Source organism: Thermobia domestica, chromosome 18 (assembly GCF_964235325.1).
Source record: "Thermobia domestica chromosome 18, izTheDome1.hap1.1, whole genome shotgun sequence".
Taxonomy (NCBI): domain Eukaryota; kingdom Metazoa; phylum Arthropoda; class Insecta; order Zygentoma; family Lepismatidae; genus Thermobia; species Thermobia domestica.
Window position 1 is genome coordinate 13,858,346 of NC_137471.1, and position 22,391 is coordinate 13,880,736.

A 22,391-nucleotide genomic window follows, 5' to 3' on the forward strand; every position below is an offset into this window, starting at 1 on the left:
TGTTGTAACCGGTGCAAGAGCTACATCACAGTATTCAAGGTGAGGAAATATTAGAAATTTTACAAGCAGTAATTTTGTTTGAGTGGGTAGATTTTTCTTTAGTCTAGTGACTGACTGTAGAGACCAGAACGCTTTCTTACAAGCATTGCTGATGTGAAGTTTCCACTCAAGAAATCGATCTATTATTATCCGAGATTTGTGATGGTTTCAGAAAATAGAATAATTGTTCCATTTATCTGTACCGCTGGTACATTAGAACGGTGCATTTGCATAAGTCGTTTAGAGAAGACATAAGTGCATTTATATTTAAGTGAATTTATGGTTAGCCCATTTTCATTTGACCACAAGTAAATGCTGTGCAAATCCTGATTCATTTGTTGAATTGAATTGTCCAAGTTTTCGGGTTGACCTTAGATATAAATTTGAAAATCACGCGCGTATAGGTGATTCTTACAATGCTATAAGACAGAAGGAAGGTTATTAATGTATAGACACAACAGGAGAGGGCCAAGGATGCTTCTTTGAGGGACGCCGTGAGTGAAATTCCACAGTGAAGAGGAAACATTGGATACTGTTAGAAATTGCTGCCGTTCCTGTAGATAATTTTGAACCCATTTTGCAGCACCTTCGGAGAAGTTAGATTTTGTCGCCAATTTATGGAAGATGATCTTATGTGTAACTGATTGAAAAACTTTAGAGAAATTCCGTGTTCTAACTGGTTACAAGTCAAGTTAATAACTTTACAATGAATTTATTATCCACATACACATTTCCAAAGTGCGTTAACGTAATAAGTCATCATTCAAGAAGAGGGTCCATGAGATCAACAACCTTCCATTTTGACAATTTTACGGAGAGAGATGAATCACGTGTACAGATACTACCATATCAAATTTTAAAATTTGGCATTTCCCAAAATTTAAACTAGGCCCATGTACACTTCCCTAAATTTAAGAAAGGGTGCACAACTGCAGCTATGTCATGGACCCTGTACTAAATTATATAACGATACAAGTGAATAATAAGGTATCTTCAAAGAGGATACAATATATCAAAACCTCCATAATTTATAGTTTTTGATAATTTTATACCCATAAAATGGAACAAGAAGCTTCGAGAGCTCCTATACTCTCCCTCTTGTAGTACCATAATGATCCTATGTACCTCTGGATGGTCCAAGGCGCCTAGGGGATTTTCTGTACACTTCTGGTCCATAGCCCCTAAGCAGAAACTCTGGGCCTACACTTGGGCGTCACAAATTATGTGAATGCCCCAAAGGATATGTGCTACATAGTATGTGAAAGTTGATATGTGCCTTAAAGAAGTCGTTAATTATGTTAATAAGCTTACACAATCTGAAGGTGTTACAGAAGTATAGAAGAGATACACATTTACTAATAACATACACAGATATATATATATAATTCAAGAATTCTCTTAGGAACTAGTATGTGCCCTATCCAAATATCATATTTCAAAATTCCCGCGGTACTTCTGCAACAGTTTTTATAGAGATGGTTGGTGAATACTTCCAATTAAATGCCCGTAGCCAAACTCCCTCTATAAAAATTGTTGCGTGAGTACCTTAGGATCCTGAAACATTTATTTTTGGATAGGGCACATATTAGTTCCTAAGTGAAGTCTTGACCCTACTACGGTAGGTCCCATAGTTTTGGAAGAAATATGGGCTTTTAAATTTCACTTTTTTATGTTTTCGGCAGCCTATAACTCCGAAAGTAAGCATTTGTGTACCCAGGTAGGTCTATACTATTTGTCTTATCTTGGCCTCAGGAATCACCTCCCAAACGTTGTCAGTGTTCCTACATAAAACTACATGAGCTGACATAAATTATTGAGCACTTCCTGTAGTGTAACAAAGATTAAATTTGGCATAATTGTAGCATTCCGGAATTAACCCACAGGAAAATTGCCAAAAGTGAACATTTTTAATTTTTAAGGGGTCTAAAGAGAGGATGAAGGATTTCCTTATGTTATTTTAAATGGTTCTTTTTTTAACCTATAATCTCATGTTTTAGATTCTTAGATATTGAAATAAAAACTTGAAATTCGGTATGCTTGTACGTTTTCGTTAGTTACCTAAGTAAATCAGTGAAAATAAAAAAAACAACTTTAGAGTGGTTTTATAGGGAATTAAAAAATCTTTCCCATGTTATTTATATGGAATACCTTTTACACGCCCAAATTATTGAGCACTTCCGGCAGGATTAGAATGATGAAATTTGGCATGATTGTAGCCTTCCAGGACTAACCGATAGGAAAATTGTCAAAAGTGAATATTTTTTATTTTTTAGGGGTCTAAAGGGGAATGAAGAAATTCCCATGCTATTTAAATGGACGTTTTCTTGGGAGAAAAAATGTTATCTTTTAGATAGTTGAAATAGGAAAAGAAACGACAGAATTGTGGGTTCAAGAGGTGCGAGACCGTAGGCCGAGCAGACAGTCGGAAGGGGGAGTCTACGGATGGGCAATTTAAGGAAATATGAAGAGCAAGTTCACGAAATTATATTATTATTATTATTATTATTATTATTATTATTATTATTATTATTATTATTATTATTATTATTATTATTATTATTATTATTATTATTATCGTGGTAGTAGTAGTAGTACCGAAAATTGAAGTAATACGATTTTTTTACATTTTCTAAGTTTTGGACCAAAAGTAACGCGTTGGTAACGCGTTAATTTCGAAGTAGGGCAACAGTTACTTTTGGGGGGCAAGTAACGCGTTACATTTTAAGGGAAAGTAAAGTACCTTGTAACGCGTTACATTTTTACAAGTAACTTACCCAACACTAATCTCCAGAGAGCGTCATAATGGTGTGTATGTTGTACGAGTTCAAAGTGGAGTCAAACGCCACTGCAGCGAGATGGAAGATATGGCAGGCCTTTCGTAAGGGTGTCGTGACATCGCGGACAGTGCAGCGAGGGTTTAACAAGTTTAAGGACGGAGACGAAACACTCGAAAACACACTACGTGCCAGAAGACCAACAGATTTTCAGGCAGCAATTGAGGCGAACAGTGGCTAGACATGTGAGGAACTGGGACTATAATTCACTGTGAGTGGAGAAAACATTCGGCAGCATCTCCACCAACTTGGGAAGTACTATAAGTTGGGTCAATGGATCCCACATGATTTGATACCGGGACAGAAGGCAACGCGAGCAGACACCTCTGTTTCTTTGCTGTCTCGTCTGAGGGAAGAGCCATTTCTGGACAGAGTGTTAACATATGATGAGAAGTGGGTCCTGTACGAAGCTCCACTGCGCCGTCATCATTGGTTAGCATCCATGAACCGGTTCCGAAACAGCCGAAACAAGCACTGCACCCGAAGGTCCTCCTGTGTGTTTGGTCGACTGCTCGCGGCATCGTGCATCGGGACCTCCTGCCAGCTGGTCAGAGCATCAAGGCAACTGTGTACTGTCAACAGTTTTTTTTAGCCGTATTAAAGAAAAACTCAAAACTCTCTAGCCAGCACTTCTGAATCCTCCTGTTACAGGACAAAGCTAAGCCCCATGTAGCTAGGATGACCCGGGACATCATTCTACGCCTTGGATAAGAAACAATATTGCATCCGCCATACTCCCCGGACATTGCACTGTTCGATTATTACCTATTCCATTCCTTGGACAATCAATCACCTTAGAGGACACCAGTTCAAATCCCTAGTAGAGGTGTAAAATTCACTTGATACCTTCTTCGCTTCACGGCCCACAAAGTTCTATGGCAATCTAATCCATGGCCTTCCAGAACGTTGGCAGAAGGTCGTCAATGTTGATGGGATCATTTTTTATCTTGGAGGTACGTCTTAGGTGACATTGATGTTCGAATAGGGTGGGTGAAGAAAGCGATAGAACTTTCTTGGTTATCTTTATACTACGTTTAAGAATTGAACATTGTCCGCCTTATGCAGAGTCGTTTTGACGAACGACTAGTGTCATACTAAAAACTTGACTACTGCAGCAAACATATGTTAGTCGAACTCTTTAGTATGGCACTAATCACACTTCAAAACGACTCTGCATAAGGCCCATTAAGTTTAACTAATCAGTTAAAATTTCGTTTAATAACTTTCGATTGGAATTTACACGAATATGCTTTTTAAAAAATATATGTAATTTAATCGCAGTTTAACCGCTGAATCATTACTGTACTTGATATTACTAGAATTGTAAATATAATTGTCATTCAAAGGATGACCAAAGAAACTTCATATTGAAAGCAATAAACTTATTTTAATTTCAAGGACCTTTCTTATAGTAAGGAATTCTTTATAAATTGTTTCTTGATTTCTATTAAAATTAAATTTCAAATGCAATCAATGTAGATGATAGGTTTTTAACTGCTTTTTTTTTTAAGGTTTAAGTATAATAGCTCAGTTACCTAATTACGGATAACTACTTCAGTGGTATTAAAATTGGAAATACTCACTCGAAACAGCTAAATAACATAGCTTATTAATTCATCTATAGAGTTGTCCAACTTCGGAAAATAGACTAGAACACTTTAGCTAACTGCTCCAAGCTTCTTAATTCGTTGTTGTATTATTTTTAAATGGCTTAAATAAGCAAATAATCTCACATAACCTTTAGTAATCTTAAACATCCTTTAATTCTATAACGAAATTTACATGATATTTGTAGATTAAGTTCAATAACAGTTGGTTCAGTAAATTTGAAACAAGCAATCTCTAAATTTATATCCTTGGTTAAAACTTATAATATTGCAGGAAATGATTTAATAAAAACATTATAATAAAATATACTTTTTAACTGCAATTTTACTCTGTACAATTTTGATAAATTACACTTTTGCTGACACTTTGCCAATTAGCACACTTTTACGGAAATTTTATTGCTTTATATGCTTTGTTGCTTATAATTAGAAAGAATGGCACTAACCAACACGACTACACCAATTTCCATCAATTCAAAATTAATTTTATAGTTTTATGAACATTATTGACTACATTGATTGATCACAAAATCCTACAGAAATTCACTTGAGGCTCATCCTGGATAAAGAACACAATACAAATGTTATTTAATTTATTTTTAAACACGGCAGGCACTTTCTTTCAAGAACTTATTTTTAATGCACAGGAACTAGACGATAACAAGACTTGTCATAACATAGCAAACGATTCGAAACTTTCTTACAATTCGGCAGCTTGGATGCCAAGTGACTGAAATTTTCCAGTAATATACTTTAATGTTCAATATATCATGAACAACCCGCATTTCTGTTATGTCAACAAGCAATGCTATTACTATAATGTTTAGGATTCTATAATTTGCTATTTATAGAGATTTTCCTTAAAGTATTCATCTATAGAAGTAAAGAGCATTATTATTTCTTTCATTTTTGGAGCATTTCTATTATTTCATTAGATTTTTGTAAATAAACGAAATAACTAACGATTATTAATAATATTAGAACGGAAAATTACGTTCCTCTTCATTCACTACATTATACGAGTAAATTAATTTATTTATAAGCCATTTTAAACTTTACGGTGCAAATAAGTTTTTAGTATGCCCAAAATGAATTTCGAAACACTCAGGCTATAAGAATCCTTATAATAAGTTCACACTCTTGATAACGAAATATTTGTTCCAATCCGACTTCCATTAACCGCTGGTGCTTCCATTCGCTACAGGTGCTCGACACACAAAACTTTAAGCACTCGTGTGGTTCGAACATGTAGACTCAGTTATGGGGCTGTCAGATATTGAGTAAGCAATGAATTAGGTAATAAACCTGATATCCGTACCTGAAGAGATCCATAATTACAATTATATAACAACAATAATTGCTTTCTAATAAAGTTTTCAGAACAAACACTCTATTATGCTTGCTTCTGGTTTTGTAAATAACTTCAATATATATATATATATATATATATATATATATATATATATATATATATATATATATATATAATTCTAACAATTCCAAATACGACTTCATATAAATAAGAAAACAGGTAAGCATTACGACTCTACAAATGATACGTTGTTGACGTATATCATAAATATAATTTTAAGGAAATATATAACTTCCTAATTACATTAAATATTCTTTTATTTTTACTTCAAACTTCTTTGTTTTATGTTCGATAATATATATATATGCATTGTTCTTTCCTTGACGTATTTATTACATGAGAAATGTGTGATATAATTGGATGGCAGAAATTCTATATGAAATATGCAATTTACTTTGTATTTACGTTTATCGCAAATTAAACAGTTTTAAAAATTGAATATGATATGCATTCCAGTTGAAATCCACGCATTCATTTGTGACACGAAGTTCAATAATGTCTTACACTATAGTCAAAGAAGTGAAAATTTTAGAAAGTTCTAATAATTGCGGGCAAGATGAGTATGTTCATCTATGCTACAGGTATATTGAAGATTAAATATTTCATTTTCAATACTTTGATATGTAATGAGTTACAACCAAAATTACGTAAAATACGAATGGCACTTTTATATCCGGACAATTTAAATCACATTTATATTGTTTTTCAAATATAATACATTTTGTCTGAAATGATAACAACAATTAGTAAAAGCTAGAATCTAAACGATGAATAACCTTAGATAACATCCCGTGAGGAGTGGTTACTTCCATATAAATATTAACTTGCCAACAACAACGATGTTTGGTGATGCTGAGATGATGCTTTTATAATTCTTACGATTCATTATCAAAGCACCGACCTCTTAGGATTACAAGATTGAATAAAGTAATGACCTAATATACAGGTATATACATTCAATTAAAAGTTAGAAGTTAAAAGAACAATGATTCAGCAGATGTAGATGTCTGTGATGACATTCATTCATGATATTTCTATATAACTAAAAGTAAGATATTTATTTACAAATTCGTGATCTGAATTAATTTATTTAAATTATTGCCCTCTTATGTATATCTTAATAACATTTAAAACATAGATTAGTGTAATAAAATATTGTAACAAACAGTATTTTGAAGTTAACCTATTATAACACAGTACACAGAGATAACCTTCCTGATCAATACTTTCTTTCAGGTTCAGCAATAGCTGCAGATACTTCTCTGAACCACTGCAAATCAAGGAGGAGTTCATTAAAGTAAAATGTTCCGCATATGGAACAATTAGATATGAGGATTATCATGCTTTTGTTCCTTTGAAACATGAAGTAGAAGAAAGGTGTGAAAACTCGACATCTAGCTCAGGGAAATCTATTCAAGAAAGACCTAAACTTAGTGTGATGATTCTTGGAATCGATTCACTTTCTCGTTTAAATTTCTATCGACAAATGCCAAAAACACTTTCTTTCTTGAAAAAAAAATTACAAGCTATTGAAATGCTTGGATTTCATAAAATTGCTGATAACACGTTTCCTAATCTAGTTGCTGTTCTGACTGGAATGACAGTACAGGAATTGAGGAAATCATGCTGGCCAAGTGCTTGGACAATGTTCGATGGCTGTCCTTGGTTATGGAAGAACTACAGTAACGAAGGATATAGAACACTATTTGGAGAGGAAGATGGGATGTTTCTCTACCGCAAAATGGGATTTCAAAAACAGCCAACGGATTACTATATTCGAACGTACGTAGCATTAGCAGTGTTAGAAGGTGCAGATAACACGACTAAATTTTGTGTTGGTCCTCGAAAATCAATTAACCTGATCAATCATTACCTTAGAAAACTAGTGTTTTCTTTGAGTTCCAAACTATATTTTGCTTTATTTTGGTACCTTAGTTTAACTCACGATTTTCTTAATACTGCAGGATTGGGAGATGAAGATTATGAGTCCCTCCTAAGGGATTTATTAAGTTCCGAAAGTTTAAATAATACTATTTTGATATTTATGAGTGATCATGGATCACGATACAGTGACATCAGAGATACATATATTGGTTATGCGGAAGAACGTTTGCCATATATATTTTTCGTATTCCCAGAGTGGTTTCGTGATTTGTATGGAGACGCTATTTCGAATTTACAGAAAAATTCACGTAAGTTAACAAGTCATTTTGATCTCCATGAGACTTTAAAAGATATCTTAGATGTACGCCGAATTGAGAGGAGATCCTTGATAAAGAGATCTCAAAACTTAATGAACTCATCACGAGGAATTTCTTTATTTCTTCCGATACAAAACAATCGATCGTGCTATGATGCTGGTATAGAAGAACATTGGTGTATGTGTCAACCAGACGCCATAAGAGCAGTAGAGTCTAAATCGAAAATATATCAAGTTTCTGAATTTCTCATACGTCACATAAATGGTATGTTGAAACCCTATAATCAGTGCGCCGAATTACGTGTAGCTAAAGTTTTTAGAGCATTCATTCGAATTCCTTCAAAATTCTTGGGTAAAGCACGAATTGGAAACGTTATTCAGTATGTTATCACTATCTTGGCTAAGCCCGGTGGTGGATTATTTGAAAGTACACTTATATATAATATAAAGAAGGATTCTTTTAAAACACCAAAATTTGTTAGCAGAATTAATCGATATGGTGATCAGAGTATATGTGTGAATGATTATCGTATAAAACTATATTGTTATTGTAAAGGGAATCTTTAATTTATTTGACAATGCAGATAGATATATTTTGTATTGATATAAGATATATGTGATGAATAGTTAGCAGATGTTCGATTATTCAATATTAGAAGTCACTAGCTTTGATCTAACGTTAAGATTTTGCTATCGTATTTAGTTGTGGAATGTGAAGTTTTATATATTCTAATTCGAAGCATGTTAATATAAAGTACTAAATGTAGATGTTTATTGTATGAAGTAAACTTGATGAAAAGTTCTAGTTCCTCGTTTAGAGTGAAAAGTGGATGTTTGCTATTAGATTCACAGCAATTCTATTGTGAATCTATAGGAGTAGAGAACCTGTATGCCATAATTTTTGATCTTATGATGCCGCACAGGATTTGTGTAACCAATAACTGCACTGAGTTTTTCAGTATTACAAGAAAGACTGAAAAAATATGCTTGCTTACATCACTCTTAATTTCCAATAACATTCAAAATAAGGGGTAAAGTCAACAAAACATGGATAATAATTAATGTCATCTTTCATTTCTGTTACTACCAGTTACTGTCAACACCCTACATGTAATCTGGTTTATAATTTAGTGAAAAAAATTAGAATGAAGGTTTAAGTGATGTACTGAATGTAATTATTTTCCTTTGGGTTTCGATATAAATTTTCGTTCAAAAAATTCCCAGATCCAGGGAAATCCCAGATGTAATATTTAGCTTTTAATTAATTCAATGATTTCACTCCTTAACGTAATTATTTGTCAATTACTTTACTGTTATAACACAACTAGGCCTAACCTAATCTCATATTGATATACCAAATATGGGTTTTCTTCTCTAATCGTCATTATTGTCTCAAGTAAAGTCTTGCAGGCACAGATCTTTGTTAAACGTAAGAAGTTGATATGTGTTTGTTAGTAGTAGATAAATATTCATGTGGATAAAAGTGAATATTTAAGCTAATAATAAAATGAACTTTTCAAACATTCTATTGTGGCTTTAATTTACTGATTATAATGTCGGGCATTCCAAGACGGGTACGTTGATATCCTCCAATTTTTGGAAATGGTAGGTAAGATCATCCCTTAAGTTAAGGAATTGGTAACTGTTCTCTAGAACCTACCGTACGCTTGGGTGGTTCATATCGGTTTCTTGCGTGTTAAAGATTTAAAATTTGGCAGTTTTTTTAACCTCCTGTGTGATAAGTCCTTATTATCATATATGGTTATAGGTGTGAGTATAGTAACCCAAGACATGAATACGTTGATGTCATTTTCTAATTTTTGAGAAGATAACTTAGAACTACTCTTGAACTTGGATATTGTCAAAACAAAATTTGATAAAGGTTCTCTATGACGCGTTGTAAATTTGGGTGGTTCTGCTTATCCCCTTCTACGGTAAACAATTAACCTATAAACTACGGGATATTTTGTTTTCAAAATACCCTATTTCTTGTCTTAACTACAGATATTTCGATTTCGAAACGGTACAATAACTTTTGTAATACTGGCAGTTTCATGTGTCTTCCATTAAATAGGAATGAAACAATGAACTTCTTTGTAAACCCTTACAGAGCTCCGTAGTTTAAAGGTTAAACCCTCCGTAGTTTAAAGGTTAACCAAAATTTGCAGGTTATTGAGCTAATTTACCTTCTTCAATGAGGCTTTACTGCAAGATATGATTATGTGGTTAAGTTGAAAGTCAATTTTCTTTTTCTTAGGAGCTGGGTACATTAATGTTCTCTTCTTAAAATTTGGGAAGGATACAGCCTTAAATTTGGAAATTGTGATAAAACAAAATTTGTTAATACTCTAGTATAAGGTGTGAACATTGAATGTTGTGCTTAACGTTCACTATCATAAACTTTCTAAGGAATTTAATTTAATAAATGATAATTTAATTTTAAGGAACTTTGTATGTTTCTAGATATGTTAAATATTCTTTTATTTTTAGTTCCAATTTCTTTGCTTTATCTTCGGTAAGATGTAGTATGTATAGTTGTTTGCCTACTGTATGTATCACATGAGAAATGTGTGCTAGAATTAGATGGTAGAAATTCTACAGGGTGTTTCAAAACAACACTGACAACGTTTGGAAGGTGATTCTCGACACCAAGATAATACAAAAAGTATAGACCAACGTGGGTGCACAAATGCTTCCTTTCGGAGTTACAGGCTGCCAAAAACATGAAAAATGAACTTTAAAGGTCCATAGCTCCAACACTATGAGACCTAGCGGAGTCGGGTCAAGACTTTATTTAGGAACTATATGTGGCCTATCCTAATATCCATATGTCAAAATAATAAGATACTTCCGCTACATTTTTATAGAGGTTGTTGGTGAGTACTTCAGATTATATGCCTGTAGCCAAACTGCCTTCATAAAAGTTGTTCCGTGAGTATCTTACGATTCTGAAACATGTATTTTTGGATAGAGCACATATTAGTTCCTAAGTGAAATCTTGACCCGATTGCGATAGGCTCCATAGTTTTGGAGCTATGGATCTTTGAACTTCATTTTTTCATGTTTTCGGCAGCCTATAACTCCGAAACAAAGCATTTGTGCACCCAGGTTGGTCTACTTTTCGTTTTATCTTGGTGTTCAGGAATCACTTCCCAAACGTTGTCGCTGTTGTTTAGAAACACCCTGTATATGAAATATGCATTTTACTTTGTATTTACTTTTATCGCAAATTAAACAGTTTTTGAAATTGGTTATGATAAACATCCTAGTTAAAATCCACGCGTTCATTGTGACATGAAGCTTAATATTGCTTTATAGTAGGGTAACTGGCCACAATAACGCCACCATTCTAAGTTTCTAGAGGATTTGATATTTAATATTTGGCATAAAAATACATGTTGCATTGTTTAGTAGTTTTGTATTCATTGATTACAACACAGAGCAAAGAACGTGAGAAAAATATAAGTAGGACAAGTAATAGACTACAATGTCGCGCAAAGTGAAATGGCGGTATTGCATATACTATGAATACAGTAGCGCCAGGTTATCATTGATCATATTATCATGAAACCAATGAAATGAGATACGCTGGAACAAGTACAATTTGTTGGAACAAGAAGAACAGTGTTCAATAAGAGGCAATGTGTCATTGCAAGTTTCGTGATACCACCCGTTACAGGCTCCACATTGCAACCAATTTTACCAGTATCATCGTAATAGTACTCTTTGCAAATAACACAATAGTATGAGCTATCTTTGTGTTTTTGATCTTTTACCCTCGTCATTCTTTTATAAGTACTCCCTTTCTTTCGTTCACCCGGTTGCAAAGTTGATCTTTCATTCTTTCCGTTAGGACATTAGTTAAACAGACTCCTAGTCACTACCAATGCTTGGACGCTTTTTGGTCTATTCTTCCCAAGAAGAGATCTGTTAATTTTTGGAGTTGGAATAAGTTCAGTGAAATACATGCCACTTGAGGATGTAGAGTTAGAAGACTGGGACGAATCATTAGCTGCAGAATCAAGGATACATGCAGATGATATTGACGGCTGGGGACTGTTGATATCTTCAGTTGATGGCTGCTTATTGTTGCCCAATACATTTCCAGTGGGAGGTTGTGAAGGAAACACTGAAGAGTTAGTATTTGGTGCAAAGGTTGTTTCTGGGAGGACTAAAGGATTGAATGGGTATATGCCAGTAGCTTGAAAAACAGATATTGCATTCTGAGGTGTGGCAGCTTTAACCCAGACTGTAACATGATTGCATCCATCGCGTTCGGCGTTACTGCAGCAACACAACACAATCAACATATCATCGTTAAACTGCTCTCTACTAACACATTGACTCATGTAAACACTGTCGATACATTCGTTATTGACTATTGTGTTTTACATAAAAACTACCGTTTAAATTCCTACACATTACACGACTATAGTGTTATTAATATAAAGGACTTCAAAATCTTTACTTACGTTTTCTGTTCTCAATTTTCAGGTCTGAAATGATAACACGAAAACTGCGCAACATATACATTATACCACAGGAAATCAACTCACATGCGAGAAGAACAGATATGCCTCCCATGTATTGGCACATTGCAGACTGCTGCCACGAGCTTAGTTTCTGTGCTGTAAACATTTGAAAAACAAACGTCGTTATTCTATAGCTGGCATTTTTATAACCGGTTACCCTATAGTAAAAGAAGTCAAAATTTTAGAAAGTTGCTAATAATTGAGGGCAAAATGACCATGCAAAATCTATACTACAAACATTTAACATTAAATATTTCATTTTCAATATTTTGATATGTAATAAGTTACAACCAAAATTAAGTAAAAAACAAATGGTAGTTTTTCCTATCCAGACAATTTAAATTACATTTATATTGTTCTTTCAAATATAGTACATTTTGTCTGAAATGGTAAGAACAATTAGCAAAAGCTAGAATCTAAACGATGAATAACCTTAGATAACATCACATGAGTGGTTGCTTACATATAAATATTAAATTGTCCACAACAACAATGTTCGGTGACTAAGAATGAAACTATATTTTTCTAACAACGCTGAGATGATGCTTTTATAATGGTAACGCTTTGTTATCAAGGCACCGACCTCTTAGGTTTATAAGATTGAATAAAGTAATGACCTAATATATATACATACAGTTAAAAGTTAGAAGTTAAAAGAACAATGATTCAGCAGATTTAGACTTCTGTGATGAAATTCATTTATGACGTTTCTATATAACTAAAAGTAAAATATTTATTTACAGATTTGTGATCTGAATTAAATTTATTTAAATTATTGCCCTCTTATGTATATCTTAATAACATTTAAAACATAGATTAGTTTAATAGAATATTCTAACAAACAGTATTTTTAAATTAACCTATTATAACACTGTACACAGAGATAACCTACCTCATCAATACTTACTTTCAGGTTCAGCAATTGTTGCAGATACTTCTCTGAACCACTGCAAATCAAGGAGGAGTTCATTAAAGTAAAATGTTCCGCATATGGAACAATTAGATATGAGGATTATCATGCTTTTGTTCCTTTGAAACATGAAGTAGAAGAAAGGTGTGAAAACTCGACATCTAGCTCAGGGAAATCTATTCAAGAAAGACCTAAACTTAGTGTGATGATTCTTGGAATCGATTCACTTTCTCGTTTAAATTTCTATCGACAAATGCCAAAAACACTTTCCTTCTTGAAAAACAAATTACAAGCTATTGAAATGCTTGGATTTAATAAAGTTGGTGACAACACGTTTCCTAATCTAGTTGCTGTTCTGACTGGAATGACAGTACAGGAATTGAGGAAATCATGCTGGCCAAGTGCTTGGACAATGTTCGATGGCTGTCCTTGGTTATGGAAGAACTACAGTAACGAAGGATATAGAACAGTATTTGGTGAGGAAGATCTAACGTTTACCTTTCGCAAAATGGGATTTCTGAAACAGCCAACGGATTACTATATTCGAACGTACTTAGCATTATCACAGTTAGAAGGGAGACATAAGCATTACTTTTGCGTTGGTCCTCGAAAGACAATTAACCTGACCAATCATTACCTTAGAAAGCTAGTGTTTTCTTTGAGTTCCAAACTATATTTTGCATTGTTTTGGTACATCAGTTTAACTCACGGTTTTCTTAATGCTGCAGGATTGGGAGATGAAGATTATGAGTCCCTCCTAAAGGATTTATTAAATTCCGGGAGTTTAAATGAAACTATTTTAATATTTATGAGTGATCATGGATCACGATTCAGTGACATCAGAAAAACATATATTGGTTATGTGGAAGAACGTTTACCATATATATTTTTCGTATTCCCAGAGTGGTTTCGTGATTTGTATGGAGACGCTATTTCTAATTTACAGCAAAACTCGCGTAAGTTAACAAGTCCTTTTGATCTCCATGATACTTTAAAAGATATCTTAGATGTACGCCGAATTGAGAGGAGATCCTTGATAAAGAGATCTCAAAACTTAATGAATTCATCACGAGGAATTTCTTTATTTCTTCCGATACAAAACAATCGATCGTGCTATGATGCTGGTATAGAAGAGCATTGGTGTATGTGTGAACCGGACTCCATAAGAGCTGTGAAGTTTAAATCAAAAATATATGAAGTTTCCGAATTTCTAATGCGTCACATAAATGGTATGTTGAAACCTTATAATCAGTGCGCCGAATTACGTGTAGCTAAAGTTTTTAGAGCATTCATTCGAATTCCTTCAAATTTCTTAGGTAAGGCGCAAAATGGAAACGTTATTCACTATGTTATTACTATCTTGGCTAGGCCCGGCGATGGATTATTTGAAAGTACACTTATATACCATTCAAACAATGATTCTTTTGAAACACCAAAGTTTGTTAGCAGAATTAATGAATACGGTGATCAAAGTAAATGTGTGAATGATTATCATATGAAACTATATTGTTATTGTAAAAGGAATCCTTAATTTGTTTTACAATGTAGATAGATGTATTCTGTATTTATATAAGATATATATGATGAATAGTTAGCAGATGTTCCATTATTCAATATTAGAAGTCACTAACTTTGATCTAACGTTAAGATTTTGCTATTTTATTTAGTTTGCTAATGCTTTCTCTCACACAAACTTATGTTATTCTAGATAATATTTTGTGCACATTTCTTAAAAACAACACTGTAAATATTACAGGAAACGAACAAGTTGATTTGTTTTAGCAGTTATTTACAGATGACGTTGTAAATGACATTGTTTCAGGCCAATCTGTATGCGAATCAAAATGGCAAGGAACACGACAGCGTTGGTCTTATGATGAAGTTTTACGTTCTAAAGTTGTAACTGACGTAATATCAGTAAACCGGTATGAAGATATCTTCATTTCTATGATAATTCACAGCCTCGGGATGTGAACGACAAACTTCATAAATTACAAATGTGCTGAATAAACTGAAGGAGAGATTCGAATTTGCTGTGAATGCTGAAGAGTATGAATGCATTGATGGGCATATCATGCCATTCAAGGGGAGACGTAAAATAAACCAATATATACCCACGAAGCCAAAAGCTTGAGGGTGAAAATTTGGGTAAGGGCCCAGAGTAGTGGTTACATGTACGATTTTGATGAATATGTTGATTTTATATCTTATTACTTGTACCAAAATCACTTTGGCAAGTTTTTTTCACAATATAACGTTCATTCTATTTATTTTAGTGTAATTGTGCAAACTCAATGTTCTACAATCCAGAAATGATTATCTTACCCAAAATGCATGAAGTCCATTCAAGTGTACACATAAAGAAAAATAATGATTAAATTCTGCTAATAAAATATCAAATTTCAAAATTTTCGATTTTACATGTCATGGTACATCAAGAACAATTCGTAAGAAAAAAGTCATAATCATATGTCAATGAGAACATAATTCATGCATGAAAGGGTTAATTTATTTTACAAAATAGTCTTTGGGTCTACAAAGTTAATATCTTAGATCTTCCTTATGACCAGAGAGGTGAAAGTAGGAAATGTTTTATACGGAAACCCCTTTAGCTCATAGCAGCCACCAGGACGTCTTGCAGTGACTTCTGGATATGGTCCTTTTCATAACCTCCTTAGATCATGGCAATCTTGTGAGGTTCGGTTGTTGTTAGTAATTCCCTTCGCTCAAGGCAGCCTCCAAGGATTTTAGGCAAGTTAGTGCTCCTTCTTCCAAGGCGACCTCCGGACCTCAGTAGTCAACTGATGCCTTCGTCTCTTTTGGGTCCATTTTTATAGGCCATTTGTGGGCGGCTCGTTCCTCTTTGGCTCCCGCCATGCTGTTTTTCGTGCCTTCCTGGTTTTGTGCATCATCTGCTGTTTATAAACAATACCACGTGTTGCTTAAATAATATGTGCTCACGCTATAAGGTGGGGATTCTTAGGCTAGTTTTAGACGGAAGCATTTATCGTAGCATTTCTTATAGCAAAAATCGTATCATCGATATCCTACCGTGTAAAGTAGCAAATGCTATAGCATTTCTCATGCCATGGCATATCCTATGGCATTTCTTGTCGATAGAAGCTGCTCTATTTCGTAGCATTTTCCCCAGCATTTCTGGTCGTGGTGTGTTAAAAAGAAGCGAAAGATTTTGTGTCAAATATCCATGCTCTTTGTTTTGTGTGGGAAATTGAATTGTAGTAAACAAAAATGAGTTGGAGTAGGGATGCTCTTTGTCCACATACTTCTTTCTGATTTTTCGTTTTTTAATATGACCGGTGAGAACTGTTTTTACAATTACTATAGCTTTAGCTACCTCATGCTTAATTTCAGAGCCATAATTGCGCTCTTCTCCAGTGATTTGTTTGCTACGTCACGACAGATGCTTATCGAAATGCTACCGTTTCAAAGCACCATATACTTTTGATGCCATAGAAAATTATATTTAATTTTTGGCAGCACATCTGCTACGAGAAATGCTACGATAAATGAATGCTTCCGTCTAAAACTAGCCTTACGATATATTTACGTCACTTATGAGAACGATTCAAAACCTATAGGGTATTTTTTTTGCAAACATAGAAACTTAAAATTTGGCACAAACATAATGCAAATAAAGGAAAAGAAAAAATGTGCTTACTTTGAAACAATAAAAAGTGGTAGAAATTCAATGTTCGCAGTTATTTTAATTTTATTGTTTATTTGATGAAGCCGCTTCTTTCCAGCATTTAATGGTATGACGTAAGTTAATGGACATTCACAATCAACACAATCAAACCTAAACGTTCTTGTGAAATGAGCAAACTAAAATTATAAAGTAGCAAATATTAACGTTGACATTTCACACCAGTAAATAAATGTTCCTAATCTTTTGTGCCTCAGAAATTTTATTAAAGAAAGAGTCTCCATTCAGTGGCTGTGAACTCACTGGGCATGGACATGAATAAGTAAAAATAGGATTATGAATGTAAAATACAGGGTGGACCAAAAGTAGGTATACACTGCTGCATTGATCAAGAATAATATTCTTATGGGTTTATTTGCTACGGCTGTTCGGAGCTACGGTAAAAGAAAGAAATGCATTAAGAACAAATAATAAAGAAACTAAGTCTACCTGATGGACAACAATAAGAAATGATTAAAAAAAGTGGTTAACTGATGAGTACAGTATTGTATACCTACTTTTGAGCCACCCTGTAGAAAACTCTTCTGTGACAATGCTGAATCAAAATAATGTAACTTCGTTCAACGAGATTGGGAACGCACAACCTGACAAAAGTAAATATTGAATTTCTGATTTCGAAATTCAAATCCTATATTTAAGTTCTGATTCAGTACTACGGTACCAGTCGAATCCTATTTGGCTCAAATTGAATTATGCAATCAATGACAAGTCAGAACCCAAAATGCTAACTGATACAAATAATTATAAAACTGAGGAAATTATAGTATGCACTTCAGATTAGGCCTAAATACCCTAATCAAGGACAAGTTCGTTCTCTACTGATTTTATTGGTGTCAACAGAAAGGTCGTTTCAGTAAGCGGATGTAGTATTTGTGTCACCCTATCCCACTAGTAGTAGCCCCCCCGTTATGGCCAGCTGAGTCAGCAAAAATTTTTGTGACGTCATAGGTCAAAGGTCAATGACCTGGCCCGGGGGTCAATGACCTAGGGGTACCTAGGACCACCCCCTCTAAATTTTGGCAGGGGTACCTTGGCCCATCCCCTAAATTTTGGCAGGGGTACATAGGACCACCCCCCTTAAATTTTGGAAATTGCCAAATCTAAAAATTGGGTATGGTAGCCTAGAACCATAGTATGTACCACTATCAGTATTGGGTGTCTATGTCGTTCCCTTTCATGGGTAAAAAATTGCCAAAAATTCAAATTTCGGGGGTTTTTGACCTAATTTATCCCCTTTGATGAGGTATTATTACCCTATATAGTTATATGGGCGTATACAGGGATCCATTACCTTTCATAAGACATGGGTATATTAATGCACCCCTTGAAAAATTTGGGAGGGGTACCTTGGCCCACCCCTTAAATTTTGGAAATTGCCCAATTTAAACATTGGGTATTATAGTACAGGACCCTAATATGTATTATGATAAATTTGGGCGGTCCACCTTGTTTCCTTCTAGGGGTACAAAATTGCCAAAAATATAAACGTAAGCAATACGTTGTACCACGTGTTTGGTTTTCGACCTAATTTATCTCCTTGGATGAGGTCCTATTACCTTATATAGTTATATGGTCATGTATAGTGGTCCATTATCTATCATAAGACATGGGTGCATTGGTGCACCCCTTGAAAAATTTGGGAGGGGTACCTTGGCCCACCCCTTAAATTTTGGAAATTGCCAAATCTAAAAATTTGGTGTGGTAGCCTAGGACCATAGTATGTACCTCTATCAGTATTGGGTGTCTATGTCGTTCCCTTTCATGGGTAAAAAATTGCCAAAAATTCAAATTTCGGGGGTTTTTGACCTAATTTATCCCCTTGGATGAGGTGTTATTACCCTATATAGTTATATGAGCGTATACAGGAGTCTATTATCTTTCATAAGATATGGGTACATTGGTGCACCCCTTTAAAAATTTGGGAGTTGTACCTTGGCCCACCCCTTAAATTTTGGAAATTGCCCAATTTAAACATTTGGTATTATAGTACAGGACCCTAATATGTATTATGATAAATTTGGATGGTCCACCTCGTTCCCTTTTAGGGGTATAAAATTGTCAAAAATATAAACGTAAGCAATACGTTGTACCACGTGTTTGTTCTTTTGGCCCATTTATCCCCTTGGATGAGGTCCTACTACATTATATAGTTATATGGTTATGTATAGGGGTCTATTTCCTATCATAAGACATGGGTATATTGGTGCACCCCTTGAAAAATTTGGGAGGGGTACCTTGGCCCACCCCTTCAATTTTAGAAATTGCCCATTTTACACATTTGGTATAATAGTATAGGACCCTAATATATATTACTATAAATTTGGGTGGTCCACCTCGTTCCCTTTTAGGGGTACCAAATTGCCAAAATTTTAGTACAACCACGTGTTTGGACTTTTGACCTAATTTATCGCCTTTGATGAGGTGTTATTATCCTATATGGTTATATGGGCGTATACAGGGTTCATTACCTTTCATAAAACATGGGTATATTAATGCACCCCGGGAGAGGTACCTTGGCCCACCCCTTAATTCTTGGAAATTGTCCAATTTAAACATTTGGTATAATAGTATAGGACCCTAATATATATTACTATAAACTCGTTCCCGTTTAGGGGTACAAAATTGCCAAAATATAAACGTAAGCAATACGTTGTACCACGTGTTTCGTTTTTTTTACCTAATTTATTCCATTGGATGAAGTCCTATTACCTTATATCGTTATATGGTCACGTATGGGGATTCATTTCCTATCATAAGACATAGGTACATTTGTGCACCCTGGAGGGGTACTTTGGCCCACCCCTTTAATTTTGGAAATTGCCCCTTTTACATGTTTGGTATTATAGTATAGGACCCTAATATAGATTAGTATAAATTTGGATGATTCACCTCGTTTCTTTTTCATGGGTACGAAATTGCCAAATTTTAGTACAACCACGTGTTTGGTTTTGGCTCAATTTATCCCCTTGGATGAGGTCCTATTACCTTATATGGTTATATGGCCATGTATGTATTGGTCCATTTCCTATTATAAGACATGGGTACATTGATGCACCCCAGGGAGGGGATTCGGTATCATAGTACATGCCTCAACATGTATCATGATAAATTTGGATGGTCCATCTTGTTCCCTTTCATGGGTAAAAAATTGCTAAAATATAAACATAAGCAATATGTTGTACCATGTGTTTGGTTTCTGGCCCAATTTTTCCCCTTTGATGATGTTCTATTACGTTATATGGTTATATGGACATGTATATGGGTTCATTTCCTATCATAAGACATGGGTACATTGACGCATACTTTAAAAATTTGGGAGGGGTATCTTGGCTCATCCACTCGGTTTTAGAAATTGTTTAATATAAGCATTTGGTATCATAGTACAGGACCTCAATATGTACCACTATAAATTTGGATGGTCCACATCGTTCCCTTTCATGGGTAAAGAACTACCAAAAATCAAATTTTGGAGGTTATTGACCCCGTCTTATAAGGTTTTAACGCGTTATATGGATATGTACAGAGGTTTATTACCTTCATATGTTTATGTTCCCTTTTAAATTTGGGAATTATCAAATAACAAAATTCGGTAAACGTTTTCTAGGACCCATTGGTGTCCCTCTTATGGCCAAATATTCAAAATTTAAAGGTTATTGACCGGCTTTATTATTGAATAAGTACAGGATTTATTACTTTTTTCATAAGACACAGGTGTGTTTGTGTACCAATCTTAAATTTTGGGAGGGGGTACATTTCTTATTGTCATATCAATAATTGGTAATTGTTCTTAGAATTGGGTGGTATCTCTTTCTTTGGGTAAATCATTGTCAAATATGAGTATGATCACGTGATCAGTTATTGACCTATGATGGGATTAGGAGCCCAGGACATTGGTACATTTAAACTTTATAGGATAATTTGAGAATGCGTCATTGGTATTGATTATTACAGCCAAATATAAACGTAAGCAATACGATGTACCACGTGATTGACCTTGATGAGGTAGTGTACAGGGATACATAGCTAACCTTATTGAATCTTATGACTCATAGTCTTAAGGAAATACATGCTACAACACTGGCAAAGTTATTGTTGATGCAATTTGATTGGTGGATCACTATCTTTCGTGCAATCTGATTGGCTGATCACTATCTTTCGTGCAATCTGATTGGTTGCTGATGTTCAAATCTTTGCTGCATTCAGTTTTATTTTAACATTTAAAAAGTTTGAAACTTTGGTTTGACATTTTTTCGTTTGAAATTTTTCGTTTAAAAATTTTTGTTTCGAAATTTTTTGTTTCAAAATTTTGTTTGAATTTTTTTGTTTCAAAATTTTGTTTGAAAATATTTTGTTTAAAATTTTTTGTCTGTAAATTTTTGTTTCAATTTTTTTGTTTAAAATTTTTCGTTTGAAATTTTTCGTTTCCAATTTTTTTTTCTGTTTCAAGATTTTTGTTTGAAAAAATTTTTCGTTTCCAAATTTTGTTTCAAATTTTTTGTTTGAAAGTTTTTGTTTGAAAATTTTTTTGTTTGAAATTTTTTTGTTGCAAAATTTTGTTTGAAAATTTTTTGTTTAAAATTTTTTCGTTTGAAATTTTTCGTTTCCAAATTTTTTTGTTTAAAATTTTTTTTTGTTTCGAATTTTTAAAGAACCGGAACTGTTAGAACTAAAACCTCTGGCAACATTGTGGTGCAATAGTACACGTCAGAACATGGGGTTGTACTTGAAATGAAAAAAAACACTTCATTGAAATGGATCATTTTATTAACTCCACATACATCCATACCAGATAGTGGTTCTGGATATTGTCGATACAATGTATTTTGAACTTCGTGCACTAGTTTGTCTTTAGCATATAATTTTAATTCCAATTGAAGTCTTTTAAGGTCTATTGCAATATCAATTGGTGGAAACTCAGCACTGATACCAATCATCACAAGTTTTGTTTGAAATATATTTATTGGATAATAGCTTGCGAAGATGAACTCTTTATCGTTAGAAGTACACATCTTTCCTCCTGAAAAGCACTTGCTCAAATGATTTCGTGGGATGACACTGTATTTGCTGGTTTATAGTTATTGCTGATGTCGAATGTGCTGACGTTTGAATTCATGATTTCATCACAGTTACTGACGTCATGCCGACCAACCAAATTCATACAACTATGTCTAAT

The 22,391-nt window shown here is 34.1% G+C and overlaps 2 protein-coding genes across 3 annotated transcripts in view; both read left to right on the plus strand.

The window, feature by feature from the left end:
• Positions 1-9,566, plus strand: part of LOC145674897 (uncharacterized) — a 53,424-nt gene extending 43,858 nt beyond the window's left edge. For both annotated transcript variants that reach the window (XM_081745156.1, XM_081745157.1), the window contains exon 4: positions 7,089-9,566. In XM_081745156.1, coding sequence (XP_081601282.1) covers positions 7,089-8,619 — 1,531 coding nt within the window. In that variant the 3' untranslated portion in view covers positions 8,620-9,566. The remainder of the gene's footprint in view (positions 1-7,088) is intronic.
• Positions 9,567-13,747: 4,181 nt separating this feature from the next.
• Positions 13,748-15,025, plus strand: LOC145675945 (uncharacterized). Its single transcript, XM_081746760.1, has one exon. It carries the CDS (start codon positions 13,748-13,750, stop codon positions 15,023-15,025), a length of 1,278 nt encoding a protein of 425 aa, XP_081602886.1.
• The last annotated feature ends 7,366 nt before the right edge of the window (positions 15,026-22,391 follow it).